We start from the raw sequence: 19,677 nt of genomic DNA on the forward strand, positions 1-19,677 counted from the left end.
CCCCCCACGGCCGGCGCTTCCGGTGGGGGACGAGAGGAAGTGGGGCGCGCCGCGCATGCGCAGTGCCACTCCGAGACACCGCCCGCTGCGACGCCATCTTAGAGTCGGGCTGTTGCCGGGGCAACGGGGGCCGGGCCTGGGCCTGGGCTTGGGCCTGAGCCTGAGCCCGAGCCCGAGCCCCGCTGCCCGCCCCGGTTTCCCCGGGGACCCGCCCGTACGTTATTGCCCCGGGGTGGGCCCTGCCTCCCCTCATTGCCCCTGGGGGGAGTTTCCCCCACCCCCACCCCCACTACGACCCCCTTGGGGTTCCCCATCCCGCCGGGCCCCCTCCCGGGGTTGGTGTCCCCCCCCCGGGGCAGCTCCTGCCCCTCCTCATCGCTTCAGGCTGGGGCCAAGGTGGGGGCAACAATAAAAGGGTCTCCCCATCCCCTCTCCCTGCTGGGGACAGGCCTGTCCCTGGCCGGGGGCTCCCGGTGGCTCCATGTCCCCCGCCAAGGCCGGGGGGTCAGAACCCCGCCCCGGGCTGCAGGGGCCGGGGCCACCGGGGCCACCGGGGCCACCGGGGCCAGCTGCTCTCTGCTGACTCTGCTTCCCTTCCCTTTTCCCGCAGCTCCCCCGAGACCCCGGCCCTGAGACCCCCGCCGGGGTGGGGCCCCCCCCCCTCGCCCCCCCCCAAGGTGCGCCTTTAAGAGCCGCTCTTCACGGCCGCGTACTTTGTCCCTCGTCCTTCTGCGACAACGTGGCTGAGAGGAAAATCCCTGTCTCCGTGAGGTGAGGGCGAGCTGGGAGCACCTCGTCCCAGCCGATCCCCGGAGAAGGGGGGGAAAAGGGGAGGGGGGGTCCGTCCCCGGCACGTGGCGGGGGGTGACGGGCGTCCCGTGGCTGTCCCACCGCAGAGGAGCAGGCCGGGAGCGGTGCGATGGCGGAGCTCAGCTGGCTGGAGCATCCCGGCTTGGATAAAGCGGCCGGGGAGGAATTCCTGCGGGAAGCCTTCCAGGTCCTGCTGGATGAAGCCGTGAGGAAGGGGACGGACGTGACCGAAAAGGTGGGTGAGACCCAGGGAGGAGGTGGCGGGGATGGGGTGGGGGTCCCTGCCTGGCGGGGGCCCAATCCTGGGTGTCATCGTCCCCCCCCTGCCCCCGGCGCAGGTCTGCGACTGGAAGGAGCCGCGGGAGCTGCGGGAGCTGCTGGACCTGGAGCTGCGGAGCGGCGGGGAGCCGCCGGAGAGGCTGCTGGAGCGCTGCCGGGACGTCATCCGCTACAGCGTCAAAACCTGTGAGCGCCGCCGCGCGCGGCTCCCGGTTCGGCCCCAGCTGGTCCCGGTTCGGCTACAGCTGGTCCCGGTTCAGCCCCAGCTGGTCCCAGTTCGGCCCAGCTGGTCCCGGTTCGGCTACAGCTGGTCCTGGTCCAGTTCGGCCCAGCTAGTCCTGGTTCAGCCCCAGCTGGTCCCAGTTCGGCCCAGCTGGTCCCGGTTCGGCCCAGCTGGTCCCGGTTCAGCCCCAGCTGGTCCCGGTTCGGCTACAGCTGGTCCCGGTCCAGTTCGGCCCCGCTGGTCCTGGTTCAGCCCCAGCTGGTCCCGGTTCGGCTACAGCTGGTCCCGGTTCGGCTACAGCTGGTCCCGGTTCAGCCCCAGCTGGTCCCGGTTCGGCTACAGCTGGTCCCGGTTCGGCTACAGCTGGTCCCAGTTCAGCCCCAGCTGGTCCCGGTTCGGCTACAGCTGGTCCCGGTCCAGTTCGGCCCCGCTGGTCCCGGTTCAGCCCCAGCTGGTCCCGGTTCGGCCCAGCTGGTCCCGATTCGGCCCCAGCTGGTCCCAGTTCAGGCCCCGCTGGTCCCGGTTCAGGCCCCGCTGGTCCCGGTTCGGCCCCAGCTGGTCCCGGTTCGGCCCCGCTGGTGCCGGTTCAGGCCCAGCTGGTCCCGGTTCGGCTACAGCTGGTCCCGCTTCGGCTACAGCTGGTCCCGGTTCAGCCCCGCTGGTCCCGGTCCAGTTCGGCCCCAGCTGGTCCCGGTTCGGCCCCAGCTGGTCCCGGTTCAGGCCCAGCTGGTCCCGGTTCGGCTACAGCTGGTCCCGGTTCAGCCCCAGCTGGTCCCGGTTCGGCTACAGCTGGTCCCGCTCCAGTTCGGCCCCGCTGGTCCTGGTTCAGCCCCAGCTGGTCCCGGTTCAGCCCCAGCTGGTCCCGGTTCGGCTACAGCTGGTCCCGGTTCGGCTACAGCTGGTCCCAGTTCAGCCCCAGCTGGTCCCGGTTCGGCTACAGCTGGTCCCGGTCCAGTTCGGCCCCAGCTGGTCCCGGTTCAGCCCCAGCTGGTCCCGGTTCGGCCCAGCTGGTCCCGATTCGGCCCCAGCTGGTCCCAGTTCAGCCCAGCTGGTCCCGGTTCAGGCCCCAGCTGGTCCCGGTTCGGCCCCAGCTGGTCCCGGTTCGGCTACAGCTGGTCCCGCTTCGGCTACAGCTGGTCCCGGTTCAGCCCCGCTGGTCCCGGTCCAGTTCGGCCCCAGCTGGTCCCGGTTCGGCCCCAGCTGGTCCCAGTTCAGGCCCAGCTGGTCCCGGTTCGGCTACAGCTGGTCCCGGTTCGGCTACAGCTGGTCCCGGTCCAGTTCAGCCCCGCTGGTCCCGGTCCAGTTCAGCCCCAGCTGGTCCCGGTTCAGCCCCAGCTGGTCCCGGTTCGGCTACAGCTGGTCCCGGTTCAGCCCCAGCTGGTCCCAGTTCAGGCCCCGCTGGTCCCAGTCCAGTTCGGCCCCGCTGGTCCTGGTTCAGCCCTAGCTGGTCCCAGTTCGGCCCCGCTGGTCCCGGTTCAGCCCCAGCTGGTCCCGGTTCGGCCCAGCTGGTCCCTGTTTGGCCCCGCTGGTCCCAGTTCAGCCCCAGCTGGTCCCGGTTCGGCTACAGCTGGTCCCGGTTCAGCCCCGCTGGTCCCAGTCCAGTTCGGCCCCGCTGGTCCTGGTTCAGCCCCATCTGGTCCCGGTTCAGCCCCAGCTGGTCCCGGTTCGGCTACAGCTGGTCCCGGTTCAGCCCCACTGGTCCCAGTCCAGTTCAGCCCCAGCTGGTCCCGGTTCAGCCCCAGCTGGTCCCGGTTCGGCCCCGCTGGTCCCGGTTCGGCCCCGCTGGTCCCAGTTCAGCCCCAGCTGGTCCCGGTTCGGCTACAGCTGGTCCCGGTTCAGCCCCACTGGTCCCAGTCCAGTTCGGCCCCGCTGGTCCCGGTTCAGCCCCATCTGGTCCCTTTTCAGCCCATCCGCTCCCAGTTCGGCCCCAGCTGCTCCCAGTTTGGCAGCAGCAGCCGGGTGCAAGGCTGCCTCCCCACCCCAGCCGGTCGCTGTCCCCGGGGTCCCGCGTCCGGGCACGTCCCCACTCGCGTCCCCGTCCCCACCCGAGCCTGGGTGCGGCGCTGCTCACTCCCTGTCCCACACACAGCTCCGCAGGTGGCCCCGCTCCCACGGGTGACGCTTGCCCCCTCGTGGCAGCGTCCCCAGGGCCCGAGTCCCTGTGGCGACGAGGGTCCCATGAGGAGGGGACCGAGGGGGTGGCTCCCGTCCCCCTGCCCCTGACGCCGCCCCCATCTCGCCCCCCCCCAGGTCACCCTCGCTTCTTCAACCAGCTCTTCTCCGGCCTGGACCACCACGCGCTGGCGGGACGCTTGATCACCGAGGCCCTCAACACCAGCCAGTACATGCCCAAAAATAGGGGGGGTGGCCGCAAGCAGGGGTGTTTTGGGGTGCTGAGGTTTTGGGGAGCCTGGAGGAGGGGTGGGGGAGCGGGCCGGACCTCCCCCCCCCCCACGGGTGCTGCGTCCCCCCGTAGATACACCTACGAGATCGCCCCGGTGTTCGTGCTGATGGAGGAGGTGGTGCTGGCCAAGCTGCGGGAGCTGGTGGGCTGGAGCAGCGGCGACGGCATCTTCTCCCCGGGTACCTGCATCGCTCCCGGCCCCGCCGGTGGCTCGTCCCCATCCCTGTCCCCACCTGTGGCTTGTCACCGTCCCCGGCTGTGACGCAGGTGTCCCTGTCGTCGTCCCCCCCCCCGGCAGGAGGCTCCGTCTCCAACATGTACGCCATGAACGTGGCCCGGTTCCATCGCTTCCCGGAGAGCCGGCAGAAGGGCAGCTGGGCTCTGCCGCGCCTGGCCCTCTTCACCTCCCGGGAGGTGCGGAGCGGGGTCTGCCGGCCCCAGGGCGGGGGGAGACGGGGGACGGGAAGGGGACGGGGTTTGGGATCAGCGCCCACCCCCAGATCTGACCCCCATCTTCTCCCCGCTCAGAGCCACTACTCCATCCAGAAAGGAGCCGCCTTCCTGGGCATCGGCACCGACAACGTCCGCACGGTCGGCACCGACGAGAGGTGAGCGTGCCGGGGCCGACCCCCGCCGGGCTGCGCCGGCCCCGCTTCCCCGCCCCGGCCCCGCTGCCATTTCTCGTTGCTCCCCGCCTGTCCCTCAGGGGGAAGATGATCCCCGAGGAGCTGGAGAAGGAGATCCAGAGGGCGAAAGCCGAGGTGAGGCGGGGTTGGGGGCAGAGGGGAGCGTCCGTGGGGTGCCGGGGTGGGGCGCTGGGGCAGAGACGTCTGCGAAGGGCTCCCCTGTCCCCCTCCCGCCGTCCCCTGTCCCCCTCCCGTCGTCCCCTGTCCCCCTCCCGCCGTCCCCTGTCCCACCCCAACATCCCCTGTCCCACCCCAACGTCCCCTCTCCCACCCCAACGTCCTCTGTCCCACCCCAACGTCCCCTGCCCCATCCCGCCATCCCCTGCCCCACCCCACCGTCCCGTCCCATCCCGTCATCCCCCGTCCCCTCCCAACGTCCCCCGTCCCCTCCCAACGTCCCTGTCCCCTCCCAGGGCGCCGAGCCTTTCTTCGTCTGTGCCACCTGCGGCACCACCGTCCTGGGAGCCTTCGACCCGCTGGGCAGCATCGCCGACGTCTGCCAGCGCCACGGCCTCTGGTTCCACGTGGATGTGAGGGACGGGACGGGACGGGGGGGGGATCCGGGGCTGGGGGACGACGACACGCGCGTCCCCTCGGGACCCCCATCTTCCTGGGGTGCCCAGCGGCACGGCGCTGCCACTGACGCCCCTCTCCCCGCCCGGCAGGCGGCCTGGGGCGGCAGCGCCCTGCTCTCCAGCAAACACCGGCACCTCCTGGCCGGCATCGAGAGGCGAGTAACCCTCCCCGGCTCCGAGCTCCCCCCAAAACGGGCTCAAAACTCCCTGTTTAAGGACTCGGGGACCCCCCCCCAAAAAAAACACCCCTCCCTCCTCTCTCCCGCAGGGCCGACTCGGTGGCCTGGAACCCCCACAAGATGCTGACGGTGGGTTTGCAGTGCTCAGCCTTCCTGCTCCGCGACGCCTCCGTAGGTCCCGCGGCCCCTTCCCCTTCCGTGGGTCTGCCCCACATCGCCCCCCACACACCGACTTGGGGGTGTGTGTGTGTGGGGCGAGGGGGGGTGACCGCCGTCTCCCCCAGGGTCTCCTCCAGCGCTGCCACGGCGCCGGCGCCACGTACCTCTTCCAACCCGATAAATTTTACGACGTCGCCTACGACACGGGGGACAAGACCCCGCAGTGCGGCCGGCGGGTGGATTGCCTCAAGCTCTGGCTCCTCTGGAAAGCCGCCGGGACCGAGGGGCTGGCGCGGCGCGTCGAGCGGGCCTTCGCCTTCACCCGGTGAGCGCCGCGACGGGGGCGCGGGGTTGGGGACCCCGACGTGTGTCCGTCTGTCCGTCCCCCCCCACTTCTGGGGCTTCACCTTCTCCTTCCTCCCCAGGTACCTGGCCGAGGAGGTGAAGAGGAGGGACGGCTTCCGGCTGGTGCTAGAGGTACGGCTCGTCGCTGCGGCTCTGCCGCCTGCCGAACCGCTATGGGGGGGGCGGGGGGGGGGAATTTTTACGCCATGTGTGTCCCCCCCCGCCTTAAATAACACCCTACGGCATCGCCGAGCCCCGGCGAGCAGAACCGCTTGCCCCGGGGTTTAAATCCCCGAGGTGGTCCCGAAATGGGGATGGGGGGTGAGCCGGTGGCCCCCCGCCCCGGGGTGCGGTGGGGGGGGCTGTGATCCCTTTCCTCCTCCTCCTCCTCTTCCTCCCGCAGCCGGAGTTCATCAATCTCTGCTTCTGGTTCGTGCCCCCCAGCCTGCGGGGCAGGGAGGGCTCCCCCGATTACTGGCCGAGGTTGGGGAAGGTGAGTGCAGGATGCGGCCGTTCCCCCTCCCCACCAAAAATAAAAACCCCCAACGCCCCCCCCCCCCCCGCAGCCCCACGGTGACAGCGTCTCCCCCGCCCCCCGGCGCAGGTGGCTCCCGCCATCAAGGAGCGGATGATGAGGAAGGGGTCCATGATGGTGGGCTACCAGCCCCACGGCGCCAAGGTCAACTTCTTCCGCCAGATCGTCACCAACCCCGCCGTCACCAAGGACGACTTGGATTTCTTCCTGGATGAGATCGAGAGGCTGGGACGGGATCTGTGAGGACCCCGGGGGGGCCCCGTAAACCCCCTCCTCCTCCTCCTCCTCCTCTCGCCCCCCCCCCGAGACCTTCCCAGCCCGGAGGAAGAGGAGCAGAGCCCGGTTTTCCTCCTGCGTCCCACCTTAAATTCGGAATAAAGGCAGGCAGGGCTCGGCACCCGACCCCAAGAACGCCCCGTGGGTGGAATAAAAAACACCTTTACTGTTCCCTTTTCCTCCCAAAAAAGAGCGGGGGGGTGGGGGGGTGGGCAGGACCAGGCAGCCCCCCCCGCCCCCTCCCTCAGCCCTCCTGGAAGGTCTGGAGGAGGTCGAGCACCTCGGGGTCCAGGCTGGCGGCGGCCAGGCAGGCGCGGAGACGCGGGGCCGTGGCCTCCTGCTTCTCCCTCCGCCGCCACTCCCGCAGCATCTCGAAGCTCTGCATGACGACGTTGCGGGGGTTGTCCTCCCAAATCTGGTCCAGACGGCTCCTCTCCAGCCCCAGGCACCCGATCCCCACCTCCTGCCATTCCCTTCCCAGCTTTTGGGCTATTTTCATCAGATCCCGCTCCGTTAAAAGTCGAGGACGCGCGGCCGGAGGGAAAGACGCGGCCGGAGGGAAAGACGCGGCCGGCGGCGAGGCGGGTCGACATCCCGCGTCCTCCCCGCATCCCGACGGAGCGGAGGAGCCGCCGCCGCTGCCGCCGGCGTCCCCCTTTTCCCCGGGGGTCTCTTCCTCCGCGCCGGGGAGCCGGTAGAGCCGGACGAGGTCGTGGCGGGAGATCTTCCGGAGGAGGTCGGCGGTGACGCGCAGGGCCTGCCCGGGGAAGCGCTGGAGCAGGAGGCTGCAGAGGTCGGGGCGCGTGGCGGGACGCAGGTGCCCCAGGGGCAGCCGCTCCTCCAGCAGGTACTTGAGGGTCTGGAACTGCTCCTCCGTCAGCGCCTGCTGCAGCTCCAGCAGCGTCTCCCGCTCGCCCCGCGCCATCGCGCCTGGGGGGGGGCTCCGTCAGCCCTGTGCTCCAGGGAGTGCCGGGGGGCTGGGGTACCCCCTGCCCCACGGGCTGCTGGGGGGAGAGGGGTCACCTCCTGCCCCACGGGCTGCTGTGGGGCTGGGTGTTCCTGGTGTCCCCCCCCCAGCCTGTTGTGGGGCTGGGGCATCCTGTGCCCCATAGACTGCTGAGAGGCTGGGGCACCCCCTGCCCCATGGGCTGCTGGGGGAAGAGGGGTCACCTCCTGCCCCACGGGCTGCTGGGGGGAGAGGGGTCACCTCCTGCCCCACGGGCTGCTGGGGGGAGAGAGGTGACCCGTGCCCCACGGGCTGCTGTGGGGCTGGGTGTTCCTGGTGTCCCCCCCCAGCCTGTTGTGGGGCTGGGGCATCCTGTGCCCTATAGACTGATGGGGGGCTGGGGCACTCCCTGCCCCCCGGGCTGCCATGGGGAGAGGGGTGACCCATGCCCCACGGGCTGCTGTGGGGAGAGTGGTCACCCCCTGCCCCACGGGCTGCTGTGGGGCTGGGTGTCCCTGGTGTCCCCAGCCTGCCGTGGGGCTGGGGCACCCTGTGCCCCACGGGCTGCCGTGGGGAGAGGGGTGACCCCGTGCCCCACAGATTGCAGTGGGGCTGGGTCACCCTGACGCCACCCCATACGTCCAACCTCCCGCGGGGCTGGCCCTCGCCCTGCTGTCCCCTGCGCCACCCCCATGCCCTGGGGGTCCCCCCCGTGCCCCCAGCTCACCCCGCCGGCCCCCCCCAGCCTGCCCCGCCCCGATGCCACCCCAGCCCCCCCGCCGTGGGGCCCGGTGCCCCCCACCTCCCCACGGGCCCGGGGCCCCCGATCCCCCCACGGGCCCGGGGCCCCCGCGCCCCCCGCGCGCCCTCACCGCGCTCCGCTCCGCGCCCGTCCCGCGCGGGGCGTGGCCTCCCGCCTCCCGCCAGGAAGTCAGGGCGGTTACGGGGGAAACGGGGAGGGGGCGTGGCTGGGCGGGGCGAAGGCGTGGTTTCGGGATAGGGGCGTGGCTTGGAGCGGGAGGGGCGTGGCCTGGGGCAGTTCCAGGGTATGGGGGCGGTTTTGGGGTGCAGGGGCAGCTCTGGGGGCAGCTGGGGGGTCTGGGGCAGTTTTGGGGTGAAGGGGGCAGTTGGGGACCCTGGGGGCAGTTTCAGGGGGCAGGACCAGCTCTGGGGGGCATTTGCAGGGGTCTGGGGGCAGTTTCGGGGTGCAGGGGGTTGGGGGTCTGGGGGCAGTTTTGGGGTGCAGGGGCAGCTCCGGGGGCATTTGCGGGGTCTGGGGGCAGTTTTTGTGGTGCAGGGGGCAGTTGGGGACCCTGGGAGTAGTTTTGGGGTGCAAGGGCAGCTCCGGGGGGCATTTGTGGGGGTCTGGGGGCAGTTTCGGGGTGCAGGGGGTTGGGGGTCTGCGGACAGTTTTGGGGTGCAGGGGCAGCTCCGGGGGGCATTTGCGGGGGTCTGGGGGCAGTTTTGGGGTGCAGGGGGCACCTGGGGACCCTGGGGGCAGTTTTGGGGTGCAGGGGCAGCTCGGGGGGCATCTGGGGGGGCTGGGGACAGTTTTGGGGTGCAGGGGGATTTGGGGGTGGTTTTGGGGTGCAGGGGCAGCTCCGGGACAAGCCGCGGGGGGGGTGTTCCGTGCACCCCAAAACCGGGGGGGGGGGGGGCGGGGGCTGAGCCCACTTTTGGGGCGCCCCCCGTCCCCCCCCCCCCCCGAGACAGAGACAGCGGGAGCCCCGTTCCCCACGTCGCGCTGTATTTCGGGGTCCCAGCCCCGGCCCCCTCAGGCGGGGGGGCAGCGGGGGGTCCCCCCCTGCCCCTCGGCGCCCGCCAGCGGGTGGCCCCGGCGGTCCACGCACCAGCACTGCCCGCGCTTCAGCCCCTGCGAGGCCCGGCACTGCGGGGGGGGGGGGTTTGGGGTGCGGGGGGCCCCGGCACCCCCGGGAGGTCTTGGGGGCTCTGCCCCCGGAGCCCCCGGCAAGGGGAAACTGAGGCAGGGGGAGACCCCCCCCCCCCCCCCCCGATCATGCTACCCACGGCACTTCACGGTCTGGGGAAACTGAGGCACGGGGGGGGCACACACACACACACACCCCCCCAAGTTGGGCTTCACGGTCTGGGGACACTGAGGCACGGGGGGGCCCCGGGATGCTCCACCCACCCCACACGGGGAAACTGAGGCATGGGGGCCGTGGACCCTCTACCCCCCCCCCAGGGGAAACTGAGGCACGGGGGGTGAAGGGGGGGTCGGGACATTGGGGTCCTCCCCCCCACACACATGGGGAAACTGAGGAACGGGGGGGCGGGACATTGGGGTCCTCCCCCAACTCCCCTACATGGGGAAACTGAGGCACGGGCCCACCCCACATGGGGAAACTGAGGCACGGCAGCCTCCCGCTGCCCCCAGGGCTGCTCTGCGGGGGGTGTGGGTTCCGGGCCTCCCCCCTCCCCGTGCCCCCCGTGCCCCCCCACCTGCTTGGGCCGGTAGAAGCCGCGGGTGTCGCAGTTGGGCAGGAAGATGGCGGCGGCGCTGCGGAAGAGCCCGGCCCGCAGCTCCTGCAGGACGGCGGCCAAGTGCCCGCGGCACGGGGCCTGCGGGGGGGTCACGGGGAGGGGGGGGCGCACCCCGGACCCCTCCCCACCCCCTCACCCCGCTAACACCCCCTCACCCCCCGCAGCCCCCTCACCCCCCCACATCACCCCCCCCCGGCACCCACCGTCTCCAGCTCCTCCTCGCCGTCCGGGGGCCGGGGGCGGCGTGGGGGTGCCCTCCTGCGGGCTGTCCCCTGGGGGGGGGGGGCAGGCCTGAGCCTGTGCCCCTCCCGCTGCCACTGGGGGCGCCCCAGCCCCCAAAAGATGGGGGCATTTCCCCGGGCTATTAGGGTGCCCCCCAAATGGGGGTCCCGGCCCCCAGGGATATGGGTGTCCCCTCCCACCTCCAGCTCCCCCGCAGGGTATGGGGGTCCCCTCCGTCCCCCCGGGATATGGGGGTCCCCGCTTCCCCCCTCATTTCTCGGCCCCCACCCCGCGCCCCCCTGTTCCCGCGGGTGGGGTCCCCCAACCCCCCACGGATACGGGGACCCCCCGGGATTCGACCCTGCCCCCGCCGCTGCGTCCCGCACCCCGGGCGTGTCCCGGAGATACGGGGGCTCCGGGTCCCTCCCCGGTGCCCCCCCAGACCGACCCCCGGGATGTTCGCCCCTCCCCGGTGCCCCCGCCCTCCCCCGGTGGGCGTCCGCCCGCTCCTCCCCGGTGCTCCGGGGTCCCCCGGTGCCCCCACCCCACCCCCAGCCCCCGGACCCACCCTGGAGGGACGGGGCTCTCCCGCTCCCTCCCCGCTGCCCCCATCCCACCCCGGACAGCCCCCGGTGCTCCGGGGTCTCCCGGTGCCCCCATTCCTCTCCCGGACAGCCCCCCCCCCACCCCGCCGCCCCCGGGCCGTTCCCCGGGAATATGGGGCAGCCCCGGTGCCCCCCGTCCCCCTCGGTCCGGGTCCCCTCCCGTGTCCCCCGTCGCACCCCGGACAGCCCCCCCCCGGGGGTCTCCCGGTGCCCCCATCCCTCTTCCGGACAGCCCCCCGGTACTCCGGGGGTCTCCCGGCGCCCCCTTCCCACCCAGGACCCTCCCCGCCCCCCCCCCGGCCCCGCTTCCCCCGGCTCTCACCTGCGGGGGCTCCGGTGGCGGCGGGGCGGGGGCGGAGGGGCCGGCAGAGCCCGGTGCCCCGGAGCAGGGCGCGGAGCGGGGCGCGCTCCCCGGGCCGGGGGATGCAGCGGAGCCCGCGGGCGCAGCCCGGCGTGTAAACCCCGCACGGCTCCCCGGGGCCGCGGGGCGAGGCCGAGGCCGCCGCCGTCCCCGTCCCCGTCCCGCCGCCACCGGCAACCGGAGCCGCCGCCGCTGCCGCCTCCGCCAGCAGCAGCAGCGCCGGCAGCAGCCAGCAGCCCGCCCGCATGGCGGCACCGGGACCGGCACCGCGACCGGGACCGGGACCGGGACCGGGACCGGGACCGGGACCGGGACCGGGACCGGGACGCACCGGACCGGTCCCCGCCGCCGCCCGCTCTGCCCGCGTCCGGCCCCGCCGCCGCCCTTAAGTAACCGCGTCCGGCCCCCCCCCGGGCCGCCCCGCCAGGTGCCCCCGGCCCGGGGGGGACCAGGGGGGGTCCCGGGGGGAAGCACCGGGGGCTGCACCGGGACGGCAGCGCCCCCCCCCCCCTCCCCGGCTCCACGGGGGGAACCGTCCCGCGGGACCGGCACCCCGGAGCCGGGGCCCCTGGCCCCCACCCCGGCCCCCCGGTGCTGCCTGAGTGTCCCCGGTCCCGCCCCCCAGTGTCCCCAGTGCTCAGCCCCAGTGCTCCCAGTACAAAGCTTCCAGTCCTCCCCAGTGCAGAGCCCCAGTTCTCCCAGTACGGAGGCCCGTGTCCCCCAGTGCGACACCCTGGAGCGCGGCCCCGGTGTTCCCAGTATATAACCCCAGTGCCCCCCAGTGCCCCCCAGTGCCCCCAGTGCAGACCCCGGTATTCCCCAGTGCTCCCAGTACAAAGTCTCCAGTCCTCCCCGGTGCAGCGCCCCAGTTCTCCCAGTACAGAGCCCAGTGTCCTCCAGTGCGATGTTCCAGTCCCCCCCAGTGCACACCCAGTGCCCCGCAGTGTGATGCACTGGAGCGCAGACCCAGTGTTCCCAGTATATAACCCCAGTGTTCCCAGTATATAACCCCACTGCCCCCCAGTGCCCCCAGTGCCATGCCCCAGTCCTCCCAGTGCACACCCCACTATCTCCCAGTGCCCCCAGTCTCCCCCAGTGCCTTCAGTGCAATGCTCCAGTATCCCCCAGGCTCCCCCAGTGCCCCCACCGCACACCCTCCTATCCCCCAGTATCCCCCAGTCCCCCCAGCGCACACCCCAGTATCCCCAGTATCCCCAGTTTCCCCAGTGCCCCAGCGCACACCCCAGCATTCCCAGTATCCCCCAGTCTCCCCAGTCTCCCCCAGTCCCCCCAGTCCCTCCAGTCTCCCCAGTGGCCCCAGCGCACACCCCAGTATCCCCAGTCTCCCCAGTATCTCCAGTCTCACCAATGCCTCCAGTGCACACCCTAGCATCCCCAGTATCCCCAGTATCCCCAGTCTCCCCAGTGCCCCCAGCGCACACCCCAGCATCCCCAGCATCCCCAGTATCCCCAGTATCCCCACTCTCCCCAGTGGCCCCAGTCCCCCCAGTCCCCCCGGTGCCCTCAGCACACACCACAGTCTCCCCAGTATCTCCAGTCCCCCAGTCCCCCAGTCTCCCCAGTGCCCCCAGCGCACACCCCAGTCTCCCCAGTCTCCCCAGTCCCCCAGTCCCCCGGTGCCCCCAGCGCTCTCCCCGCTGTTCCCCGCCCCCGCGCTAGGGGGCGCTCTCTCGCCCTCTCCCCCCGCCCATCCCAGACCCGCGGGGTCATGTGACCTCCGCACACCCCCGGCGGGCTCCGCCCCCCCGCCCTCTCCTCCGGCCTTCGATTGGCGTAACCAGCCGTCAGTCGGGGCGCGCCGGGCTTCGATTGGCTGAGCGGCGCGGCGGGGCGGGAGGAGGAGGAGGAGGCGGAGGAGGAAGAAGAAGCGCGGGGCCCCGGATGTGAGTGAGGGCGGCGGGGCCGGGGCCGGGGCCGGGAGCGGCTGGAGCGCGGAGCCCATGGAGGGGGCGGGCAGGGCCGGGCCGGTGAGGGCGGGGGGCCCTGGGGCGGAGGGACCCCGGTATGGGGGGCTGGGTATGGGGGACCCGGGTGTGGGGGGACCCGGGTGTGGGGCGACGCGGTTGGGGGGGGGGGCTGAGCGTGTGTGGGTCCTGGTTGTGGGGCTGGGAGGGCGGGCTGGTGTGGGGGACGCGGTTGGGGAGGGTCGGGGGGTGTCTGGTTGTGTGGGGGTATGGGGGGCACCCAGTTATGGGGGGATGAGCATGGGGGGCTCCGGGTATGGGGGGGTGGTGGGGCTCAGAATGGGGTTGGGGGGCGAAGATGCAGAGCTGCCTGGGGGGGGGTGATGATATGGGGGTGCTGGGGGGGACCCCAGCAATGGCAAAGGGGGGGGGGGCAGGGGCCGGGGGGTCCCTGGGGGCCCTGACCGCCGCCCCCCCGCAGGTTTCCCCTCGCCATGGATGACCTGAACCTGCACTACAGGTTCCTCAACTGGCGCCGGCGCATCCGGGAGATCCGGGAGGTCCGGGCCGTCCGCTACCAGGAGCGCGCCAAGCACATCCTGGTGGACGGCGACACGCTCAGGTACCCCCGCGGGGAGACCGTGGGTGCCCACCCCCGTGGGTGCCCACCCCACCCTGGGTAACCGGCGCCCGTGGTTTGTGTGTGTCCCCCCCCCAGTTATCACGGGAACTCCGGCGAGGTCGGCTGCTACGTGGCACCGCGGCCGCTCACCAGGGACAACAACTACTTCGAGGTGAAATTTCGTCCCGGGGGGGTTTTTCCACCTAATTTGGGGGTCTCGGCGCCCGCTGGGTTGAGGGGTTTTGTCGTTGTCGCCCCCCAGGTGTCCATCGTGGACAGCGGGGTGCGGGGGACCATCGCCGTCGGCCTGGTGCCGCAGTACTACAGCCTGGACCACCAGCCCGGCTGGCTGCCCGACTCCGTGGCGTACCATGCCGATGACGGGAAGTGAGGGGGGGGGGGCTGCCGGGAGCTGGGGGGCTGTCGGGACCTGTGGGGCTGCCGGGACCTGTGGGGGTCACTGGGACCTGGGGGGCTGCTGGGAGCTGGGGGGCTGCCAGGACCTGTGGAGGTCACTGGGACCTGTGGGGCTGCCAGGACCTGTGGAGGTCACTGGGACCTGGGGGGCTGCTGGGAGCTGGGGGGCTGCCGGGACCTGTGGAGGTCACTGGGACCTGTGGGGCTGCCAGGACCTGTGGAGGTCACTGGGACCTGGGGGGCTGCCGGGACCTGGGGGGCCACTGGGACCTGTGGGGCTGCTGGGACCTGTGGAGGTCACTGGGACCTGGGGGGCTGCCGGGACCTGGGGGCTGCCAGGACCTGTGGAGGTCACTGGGACCTGGGGGGCTGCTGGGAGCTGTGGGGCTGCCGGGACCTGTGGAGGTCACTGGGACCTGGGGGCTGCCGGGACCTGGGGGCTGCCAGGACCTGTGGAGGTCACTGGGACCTGTGGGGCTGCCGGGACCTGTGGGGCTGCCAGGACCTGTGGAGGTCACTGGGAGCTGTGGGACCGCTGGGACCTGTGGGACACCACCGGGACCTGGGGGACCACCGGGACCTGGGGGGCTGCCGGGACCTGGGGGACCACCTGGAACTGGGGGGCTGCTGGGATGTGGGGGGGGCCACTGGTACCTGGGGGGCCGCTGGGATTTGGGGGGTCACCAGGACCCGGGGGCTGCCGGGACTCGCTCTGCTGCTGGGCATTGGGTCTGGGGGACGCTGGAGCTGGGGACACAGAAGGGGCTTGGCCACCCCTTTTTTTTTTTTTTTTTTCTTTTTTCTTTCTTTCCCGTCCCCCCGTGCTGAGCCCCCCCCCGCCCCCCCCAGGCTGTACAGCGGCCGAGCCAAGGGCCGGCAATTCGGCACCAAGTGCAGCTCGGGCGACCGCATCGGCTGCGGCATCGAGCTGGTCTCCTTCGAGGTGCAGACGGCCCAGGTCTTCTTCACCAAAAACGGGAAGAGGGTGAGACCCCCGCCGCCTCCGTCCGCCATCGCTTCACCATCGCCCCTCTCCGGAGCCATCTCCTGACCCCCCCACGTCCTTTTATGTCCCCCCCCCCCCCGAACACACAGGTGGGCTCCACCGTCATGCCGCTGTCCCCCGAGGGGCTCTTCCCGGCGGTGGGGATGCACTCGCTGGGGGAGGAGGTACGGCTGCACCTCCACGCCGAGCTGGGGACGGAGGAGGACGACAGCGCCATGATGGTGGACAGCTACGAGGAGGAGTGGGGGCGGCTGCACGACGTCAAGGTCTGCGGCACGGTGAGTGCGGCCCCCCCCGTTTTAGCGGGGGGACGGGGGTCTTCAGGAGTTCCCCCCCCCCCAGCGCCAGGTAGCGGGGGTACCGCGCGTCTCGGGGTCGCCGGCGTTGGCGCGAAGTCGCTTTTGGGGGGCGGCGGCGGGGTTTTGGGGTCTGAGAGTGGAAAAGGGGGGGGGGGGGCCACGCCGGGAGAGGCGAAACCCCGAGTCCCGCGGTGAGCCCCAAAAAGGGGGCGTTTCCCCCCAGAATGGATGATCGGGTGGGGGGCTCGCTCCGATCTCTGTCGTTAGGTGGGGACGCCCTTGCCTGGGACCCGCCGTGTGTCCGTGTGTCCCCCCCCAGCAGACACACCCCCCCCAGTGGGACCCCCAAAATCACGGCAGAGCACTCCACGCGGGAGCCGGCCCTGTCCCCCCCCCCCCCACTTTAAGGGGGGCCGGGGGCCCCAGCGCTTTCCCAGGGGGCGGAGGGCCGGCCGTGCCGGCTGCGGGGGGCAGGCAGCTCGGCGGGGCCCCCCTCGCCCTTTGCGAAAACAAAACCCGCGGCCCCGACCCCCCCCGAGTTTTAAGGGTTTGCAGCTCATCGCCGGGGGCCATTTTCCATCGCCCCCCCCAGCAGCCCACGCTCAGCCCCTCCTGCCCCCCCCCCATCCCCCCCCGGCTCCAGTGCCACCCGCTGCCGGCGAACAATGCCGGCGCTAACCGCGGCGGGGGCGTGGAGCTGGGCCCCCCCCAAAAAAAGCTTGGGGGGGTCAGGGTGCCTGGAACTTCATCCCTGGCTGCTGTGGGAGGGGGGCCGCACCGCGATGTGCCTCAGTCCCCCCCCCCCCCACCCCGTGCCTCAGTTTCCCCCCCATTTCCCGCGGGGGGGGGCTTGCCCAGCAATGCAGAGGACCCTCCTGTTCCCCCCTCCATCGTGCCCTGGCTCTCCCCCACCCCCCGTGCCCGTTTCCCCTCCCTCGGTGCCTGGGTTCCCCCACCCCCGTGCCTCAGTTTCCCCCCATTTCTCACGGGGGGTCCCCAGCAATGCCCAGGGACCCCCCGCCACCGACTCCTTCCCTTTTCATTTTCCCCCGCATTTTTCGGCCGTTCCCTCCCGGAGCTCAGCTGGGGGCTGTGGCCCCCCGTGGCTCCAGTAGGGTGCTGGGGGGACACCCCCATGCCAAGCCCCCTCCACCCAGGCACCGCGGCCCCCCTTCCCCAGCAGTTTTGGGGGGAAAAGGGATGTTTTGCGGCTCTCAAAGGGTTTTTTTTTTTCCCGGCCCCCCCCCCGGCCCGGGGGGGCAGGAATGTGGGCGCGGGCCCAGGCCGCCCTCGGTGGCGTAAACAGCCCCGGCCCCCCCGCTCCCACCCGCTTCCCGGCACCGCCGGCCGGGGGCCCAGCCCCACCCCCGGCACTGCTGGGGGGGCCGAGGCCGGCCCCGTGTGTGTCCCCCCCATGTCCCCTTGGGGAGGTCGCCTGTTCTGGGGGGCTGGGAGCATGATGTGTGCCCCCCCCTCAGGTTTGGGGTGTCGTGTCCCCCCCCAGGTTTAGGACACTGCCCCCCCAGGTTTGGGGTGTTCCCCCCCAGGTTTAGGACATTGCCCCCCAGGTTTGGGGTCCCCATGTGTTTGGGAGCTTGCTCTTCTGCAAGTTTGGGAGGGCCCCCCCTATATTTGGGCCCCCCGAATTTGGGGTGTCACCCCCCAGGTTTGGGATGCTGCACCCCCAGGTTTGGGGTGTGTCCCCCCAGGTTTGGGACCCCCACGTTTAGGCTGTCATCCCCCCAAGTTTGGCATGTGTGTCCCCAGATTTGCAGTGTCCCCCATTTTTGGGACCCCCAACTTTGGGGTGCCCCCAGCTTTGGGACCCCCTGCACCCCCAGCTTTGGGGTGCCCCACCCTATCTTTGGGACCCCCCAGCTTTGGGGTGCTCCCCCAGCTTTGGGACCCCTGCACCCCCCAGCTTTGGGGTGCTCCCCTATCTTTGGGACCCCCAGCTTTGGGGTGCCCCCAGCTTTGGGACCCCTGCACCCCCCAGCTTTGGGGTGTTCTCCCAGCTTTGGGACCCCCAGCTTTGGGGTGCCCCCATATCTTTGGGACCCCCAGCTTTGGGACCCCCTGCACCCCCAACTTTGGGACGCCCCCAGCTTTGGGACCCCCACCCCCCAACTTTGGGGTGGCCCCCAGCTTTCTGCCCCCCCCTTTGGGACACCACCAGCACCTCTCCCCCCCCGCCTCCTTCGACCTCCTCCCCTTCCCCTCGCCGATGGCGGGGTGCGGGGGTGCACCCCCAACCCCCCGTGTGTCCCCCCCGTGCCCCCCCAGCTGCTGGAGTACGTGGGCAAGGGGAAGAGCATCGTGGACGTGGGGCTGGCGCAGGCGCGCCGCCCCCTCAGCACCCGCAGCCATTACTTCGAGGTGGAGATCGTGGACCCGGGGGAGAAGTGCTACATCGCCCTGGGGCTGGCCCGCAAGGTGAGGGGGGCCGGGGGGGCCGGGCCGCTGACCCCCCCCCCCGAGCCTTCATCCCCCCGCCCCCCATCTTCCTCTTCCCCAGGATTACCCAAAAAACCGCCATCCCGGCTGGAGCAGGGGCTCGGTGGCGTATCATGCGGGTGAGCACCCCCCCCCCCAAAACGGGGATACCCCCCCAAAACGGGGATACCCCCCCCAAACGGGGATACCTCCCCAAAATGGGGACCCCCCCTTAAACGTGGGGACCCCCCCAAGGGGTATTTTGGGGGTCCGGGACCCCCACCCTGGGATGTGTGGGGGGTTCTCAGCAATCAGTGTCGTGTCGTTGTCCCCCCACCCTTTTCCCCAGTGGTTTGGGTCTGTTGTACTGGTTGTACTGGTTGTACTGGCCCTGACCCCCCTCCCCCCGTGTCCGTGTCCCCCCCAAAACACCACACAGGCCAGATCCATGGCGACTGCCCCCCCCCCAAGCCTTCATCCTCCTCCTCCTCCTGTCCCAGCCCTGTCCCTGCGCCACTTTGTCCCCCCTTGGTGGGGGGCAGCCCTGCAGGGTGGGAAGGGGGGGGGGCAGAATCCTGGCCGGGGGGGGGTGTCACTGTGACACTGTGTGTGTGTCCCCCCCCCCGATGGCGGGAAGATCTTCCACGGCAGCGGGGTGGGGGACCCCTTCGGCCCCCGCTGCTACAAGGGTGACATTATGGGCTGCGGCATCATGTTCCCCCGCGACTACATCCTGGACAGCGAAGGTACGGGGGGGGGGGCCAGGGACCCCCGGGGGACCGGAGAGGGGCATGGCAGGGTGGCACATGTGTGTGTGTGTGGTGTTGTGTGTCCCCGTCGTGCCCCCCCCCCCATTTTTAGGTGACAGCGACGACCCCTGCGACACGGCGGAGGTGAAGCCCAAACCCGTCCGGAACGTGATGTACCTGCACCAGGAGGAGGAGGAGGAGGAGGAGGAGGAGGAGGAGGAAGACGACGGCGAGGAGATGGAGCAGGAGCACGAGGGCAAGAAGGTGGTGGTAAGAGGGCAGCCCCCCCCCGAAACCCCCCCCCCCCCCCACAGCACTGGGGTCCCCTTTGCAGTGTGGGGCTGGGGGCATCGCCCCCGCACCCCGCTGGATTTGGGGGAGGGGGGGGGGATGCCCTGAGCCCCTAATGCCCCCCGTGTGTGTGTGGCCCCCCCATGTGTGTGCCCCCCCCAAGGTGTTCTTCACCCGCAACGGGAAGATCATCGGGAAGAAGGAGGCGGTGGTGCCCCCCGGGGGGTACTTCCCCACCGTGGGGGTGCTCAGCAGCGGCGGGAAGGTCAAGGTCGACCTGCACCCCCTCAGCGGTTAGGATTTTGGGGGGGGGGCACCCCTGATCCTGCCGGGCCTCCCCCCGCCCCCCCCCACCGTGCACTTTAAGGCCTTTCCCCCCGGCAGTGGGGTGGGTGTCGTCCCCCCCCCCGTCTTTGTGTTATTGGGGGGGGCTCAATCCTGCCCTTCCCCACCCGTGGGTGCTCCTTTGTGCGGCTGCGGGACCCCTCCCATCACCCCACTGTGTAGTGGGGGTCCTTTGGGGGGGTACACCCCCTTGCTCCCCCTCCCCTCAAATCCATGGTGTCACTGTCCCCCCACCCTGTGAATGTAACCCCTGGGACCCCCTCCTCCCGGGACCACCCCCCCCCCCATCCTGGGACCCCCTGACACTGGGGGGGGGGCAGGGGCTGGGCCCCCCCCGGCCCGGGTGGCGCCGAAAGAAGGGGCCTGTGAGACGGTTTTGGTTTCTCTGGTGGCATTTGCACATGGTCGGAAAATTGGGGGGTCCGCCCCCCCCAGCTCCGCGCCCCCTATATAATATATATATATATATTAGAGACGTCT

The 19,677-nt window shown here is 71.5% G+C and overlaps 3 protein-coding genes across 6 annotated transcripts; 2 read left to right on the forward strand and 1 right to left on the reverse strand.

Moving 5' to 3' along the window:
- The first annotated feature begins 91 nt into the window (after window positions 1-91).
- CSAD (cysteine sulfinic acid decarboxylase) lies at window positions 92-6,632 on the forward strand. 3 transcript variants are annotated; one of them, XM_072847467.1, is made up of 16 exons: window positions 92-214; window positions 611-771; window positions 897-1,045; window positions 1,149-1,275; window positions 3,563-3,653; window positions 3,789-3,895; window positions 4,015-4,130; window positions 4,245-4,324; window positions 4,423-4,477; window positions 4,816-4,932; window positions 5,068-5,132; window positions 5,246-5,327; window positions 5,441-5,640; window positions 5,741-5,792; window positions 6,064-6,153; window positions 6,265-6,632. In XM_072847467.1, the coding sequence occupies exons 3-16, from the start codon at window positions 920-922 to the stop codon at window positions 6,436-6,438; spliced, it is 1,482 nt and encodes a 493-aa protein (XP_072703568.1). In that variant the 5' UTR covers window positions 92-214; window positions 611-771; window positions 897-919; the 3' UTR covers window positions 6,439-6,632. The 3 variants fall into 3 exon arrangements, with proteins under 3 accessions (XP_072703568.1, XP_072703567.1, XP_072703569.1); XM_072847466.1 differs by having other exon boundaries at window positions 113-396; XM_072847468.1 differs by lacking the exons at window positions 92-214; window positions 611-771; window positions 897-1,045; ... (1 more) ...; window positions 3,563-3,653; window positions 4,015-4,130 and having other exon boundaries at window positions 3,848-3,895.
- On the reverse strand, window positions 6,618-11,444 carry IGFBP6 (insulin like growth factor binding protein 6). 2 transcript variants are annotated; one of them, XM_072847493.1, is made up of 4 exons: window positions 11,072-11,444; window positions 10,126-10,194; window positions 9,881-10,000; window positions 6,618-7,401 (listed from the first exon to the last, which is right to left on the reverse strand). In XM_072847493.1, exons 1-4 carry the CDS (start codon window positions 11,355-11,357, stop codon window positions 6,716-6,718), a joined length of 1,161 nt encoding a protein of 386 aa, XP_072703594.1. In that variant the 5' UTR covers window positions 11,358-11,444; the 3' UTR covers window positions 6,618-6,715. The 2 variants fall into 2 exon arrangements, with proteins under 2 accessions (XP_072703594.1, XP_072703595.1); XM_072847494.1 differs by lacking the exon at window positions 9,881-10,000.
- A 2,072-nt stretch (window positions 11,445-13,516) lies between these two features.
- SPRYD3 (SPRY domain containing 3) lies at window positions 13,517-19,359 on the forward strand. The gene is made up of 10 exons (XM_072847520.1): window positions 13,517-13,657; window positions 13,754-13,829; window positions 13,920-14,044; window positions 14,924-15,059; window positions 15,170-15,358; window positions 17,663-17,812; window positions 17,895-17,949; window positions 18,436-18,558; window positions 18,674-18,831; window positions 19,016-19,359. The coding sequence occupies exons 1-10, from the start codon at window positions 13,530-13,532 to the stop codon at window positions 19,148-19,150; spliced, it is 1,275 nt and encodes a 424-aa protein (XP_072703621.1). The 5' UTR covers window positions 13,517-13,529; the 3' UTR covers window positions 19,151-19,359.
- The last annotated feature ends 318 nt before the right edge of the window (window positions 19,360-19,677 follow it).

Source organism: Ciconia boyciana, chromosome 27 (genome assembly GCF_034638445.1).
Source record: "Ciconia boyciana chromosome 27, ASM3463844v1, whole genome shotgun sequence".
Lineage (NCBI taxonomy): Eukaryota > Metazoa > Chordata > Aves > Ciconiiformes > Ciconiidae > Ciconia > Ciconia boyciana.

What these genes read in the sequence shown, in the direction of transcription:
- IGFBP6 (XM_072847493.1), bottom strand. Translation starts at nt 11,357, where the DNA reads ATGCGGGCGGGCTGCTGGCTGCTGCCGGCGCTGCTGCTGCTGGCGGAG. An exon ending in GCGAGGAGGAGCTGGAGACG is followed by an intron (nt 10,001 to 10,125) that starts GTGGGTGCCGGG and finishes ACCCCCCCGCAG; the next exon opens with GCCCCGTGCCGCGGGCACTT. An exon ending in GCTTCTACCGGCCCAAGCAG is followed by an intron (nt 7,402 to 9,880) that starts GTGGGGGGGCAC and finishes GCCCCCCCCCAG; the next exon opens with GCGCGATGGCGCGGGGCGAG.
- SPRYD3 (XM_072847520.1), top strand. Translation starts at nt 13,530, where the DNA reads ATGGATGACCTGAACCTGCACTACAGGTTCCTCAACTGGCGCCGGCGC. An exon ending in GTGGACGGCGACACGCTCAG is followed by an intron (nt 13,658 to 13,753) that starts GTACCCCCGCGG and finishes TCCCCCCCCCAG; the next exon opens with TTATCACGGGAACTCCGGCG. An exon ending in CTACATCCTGGACAGCGAAG is followed by an intron (nt 18,559 to 18,673) that starts GTACGGGGGGGG and finishes CCCCATTTTTAG; the next exon opens with GTGACAGCGACGACCCCTGC.
- CSAD (XM_072847467.1), top strand. Translation starts at nt 920, where the DNA reads ATGGCGGAGCTCAGCTGGCTGGAGCATCCCGGCTTGGATAAAGCGGCC. An exon ending in TCCAGAGGGCGAAAGCCGAG is followed by an intron (nt 4,478 to 4,815) that starts GTGAGGCGGGGT and finishes GTCCCCTCCCAG; the next exon opens with GGCGCCGAGCCTTTCTTCGT. An exon ending in CGGGCCTTCGCCTTCACCCG is followed by an intron (nt 5,641 to 5,740) that starts GTGAGCGCCGCG and finishes CTTCCTCCCCAG; the next exon opens with GTACCTGGCCGAGGAGGTGA.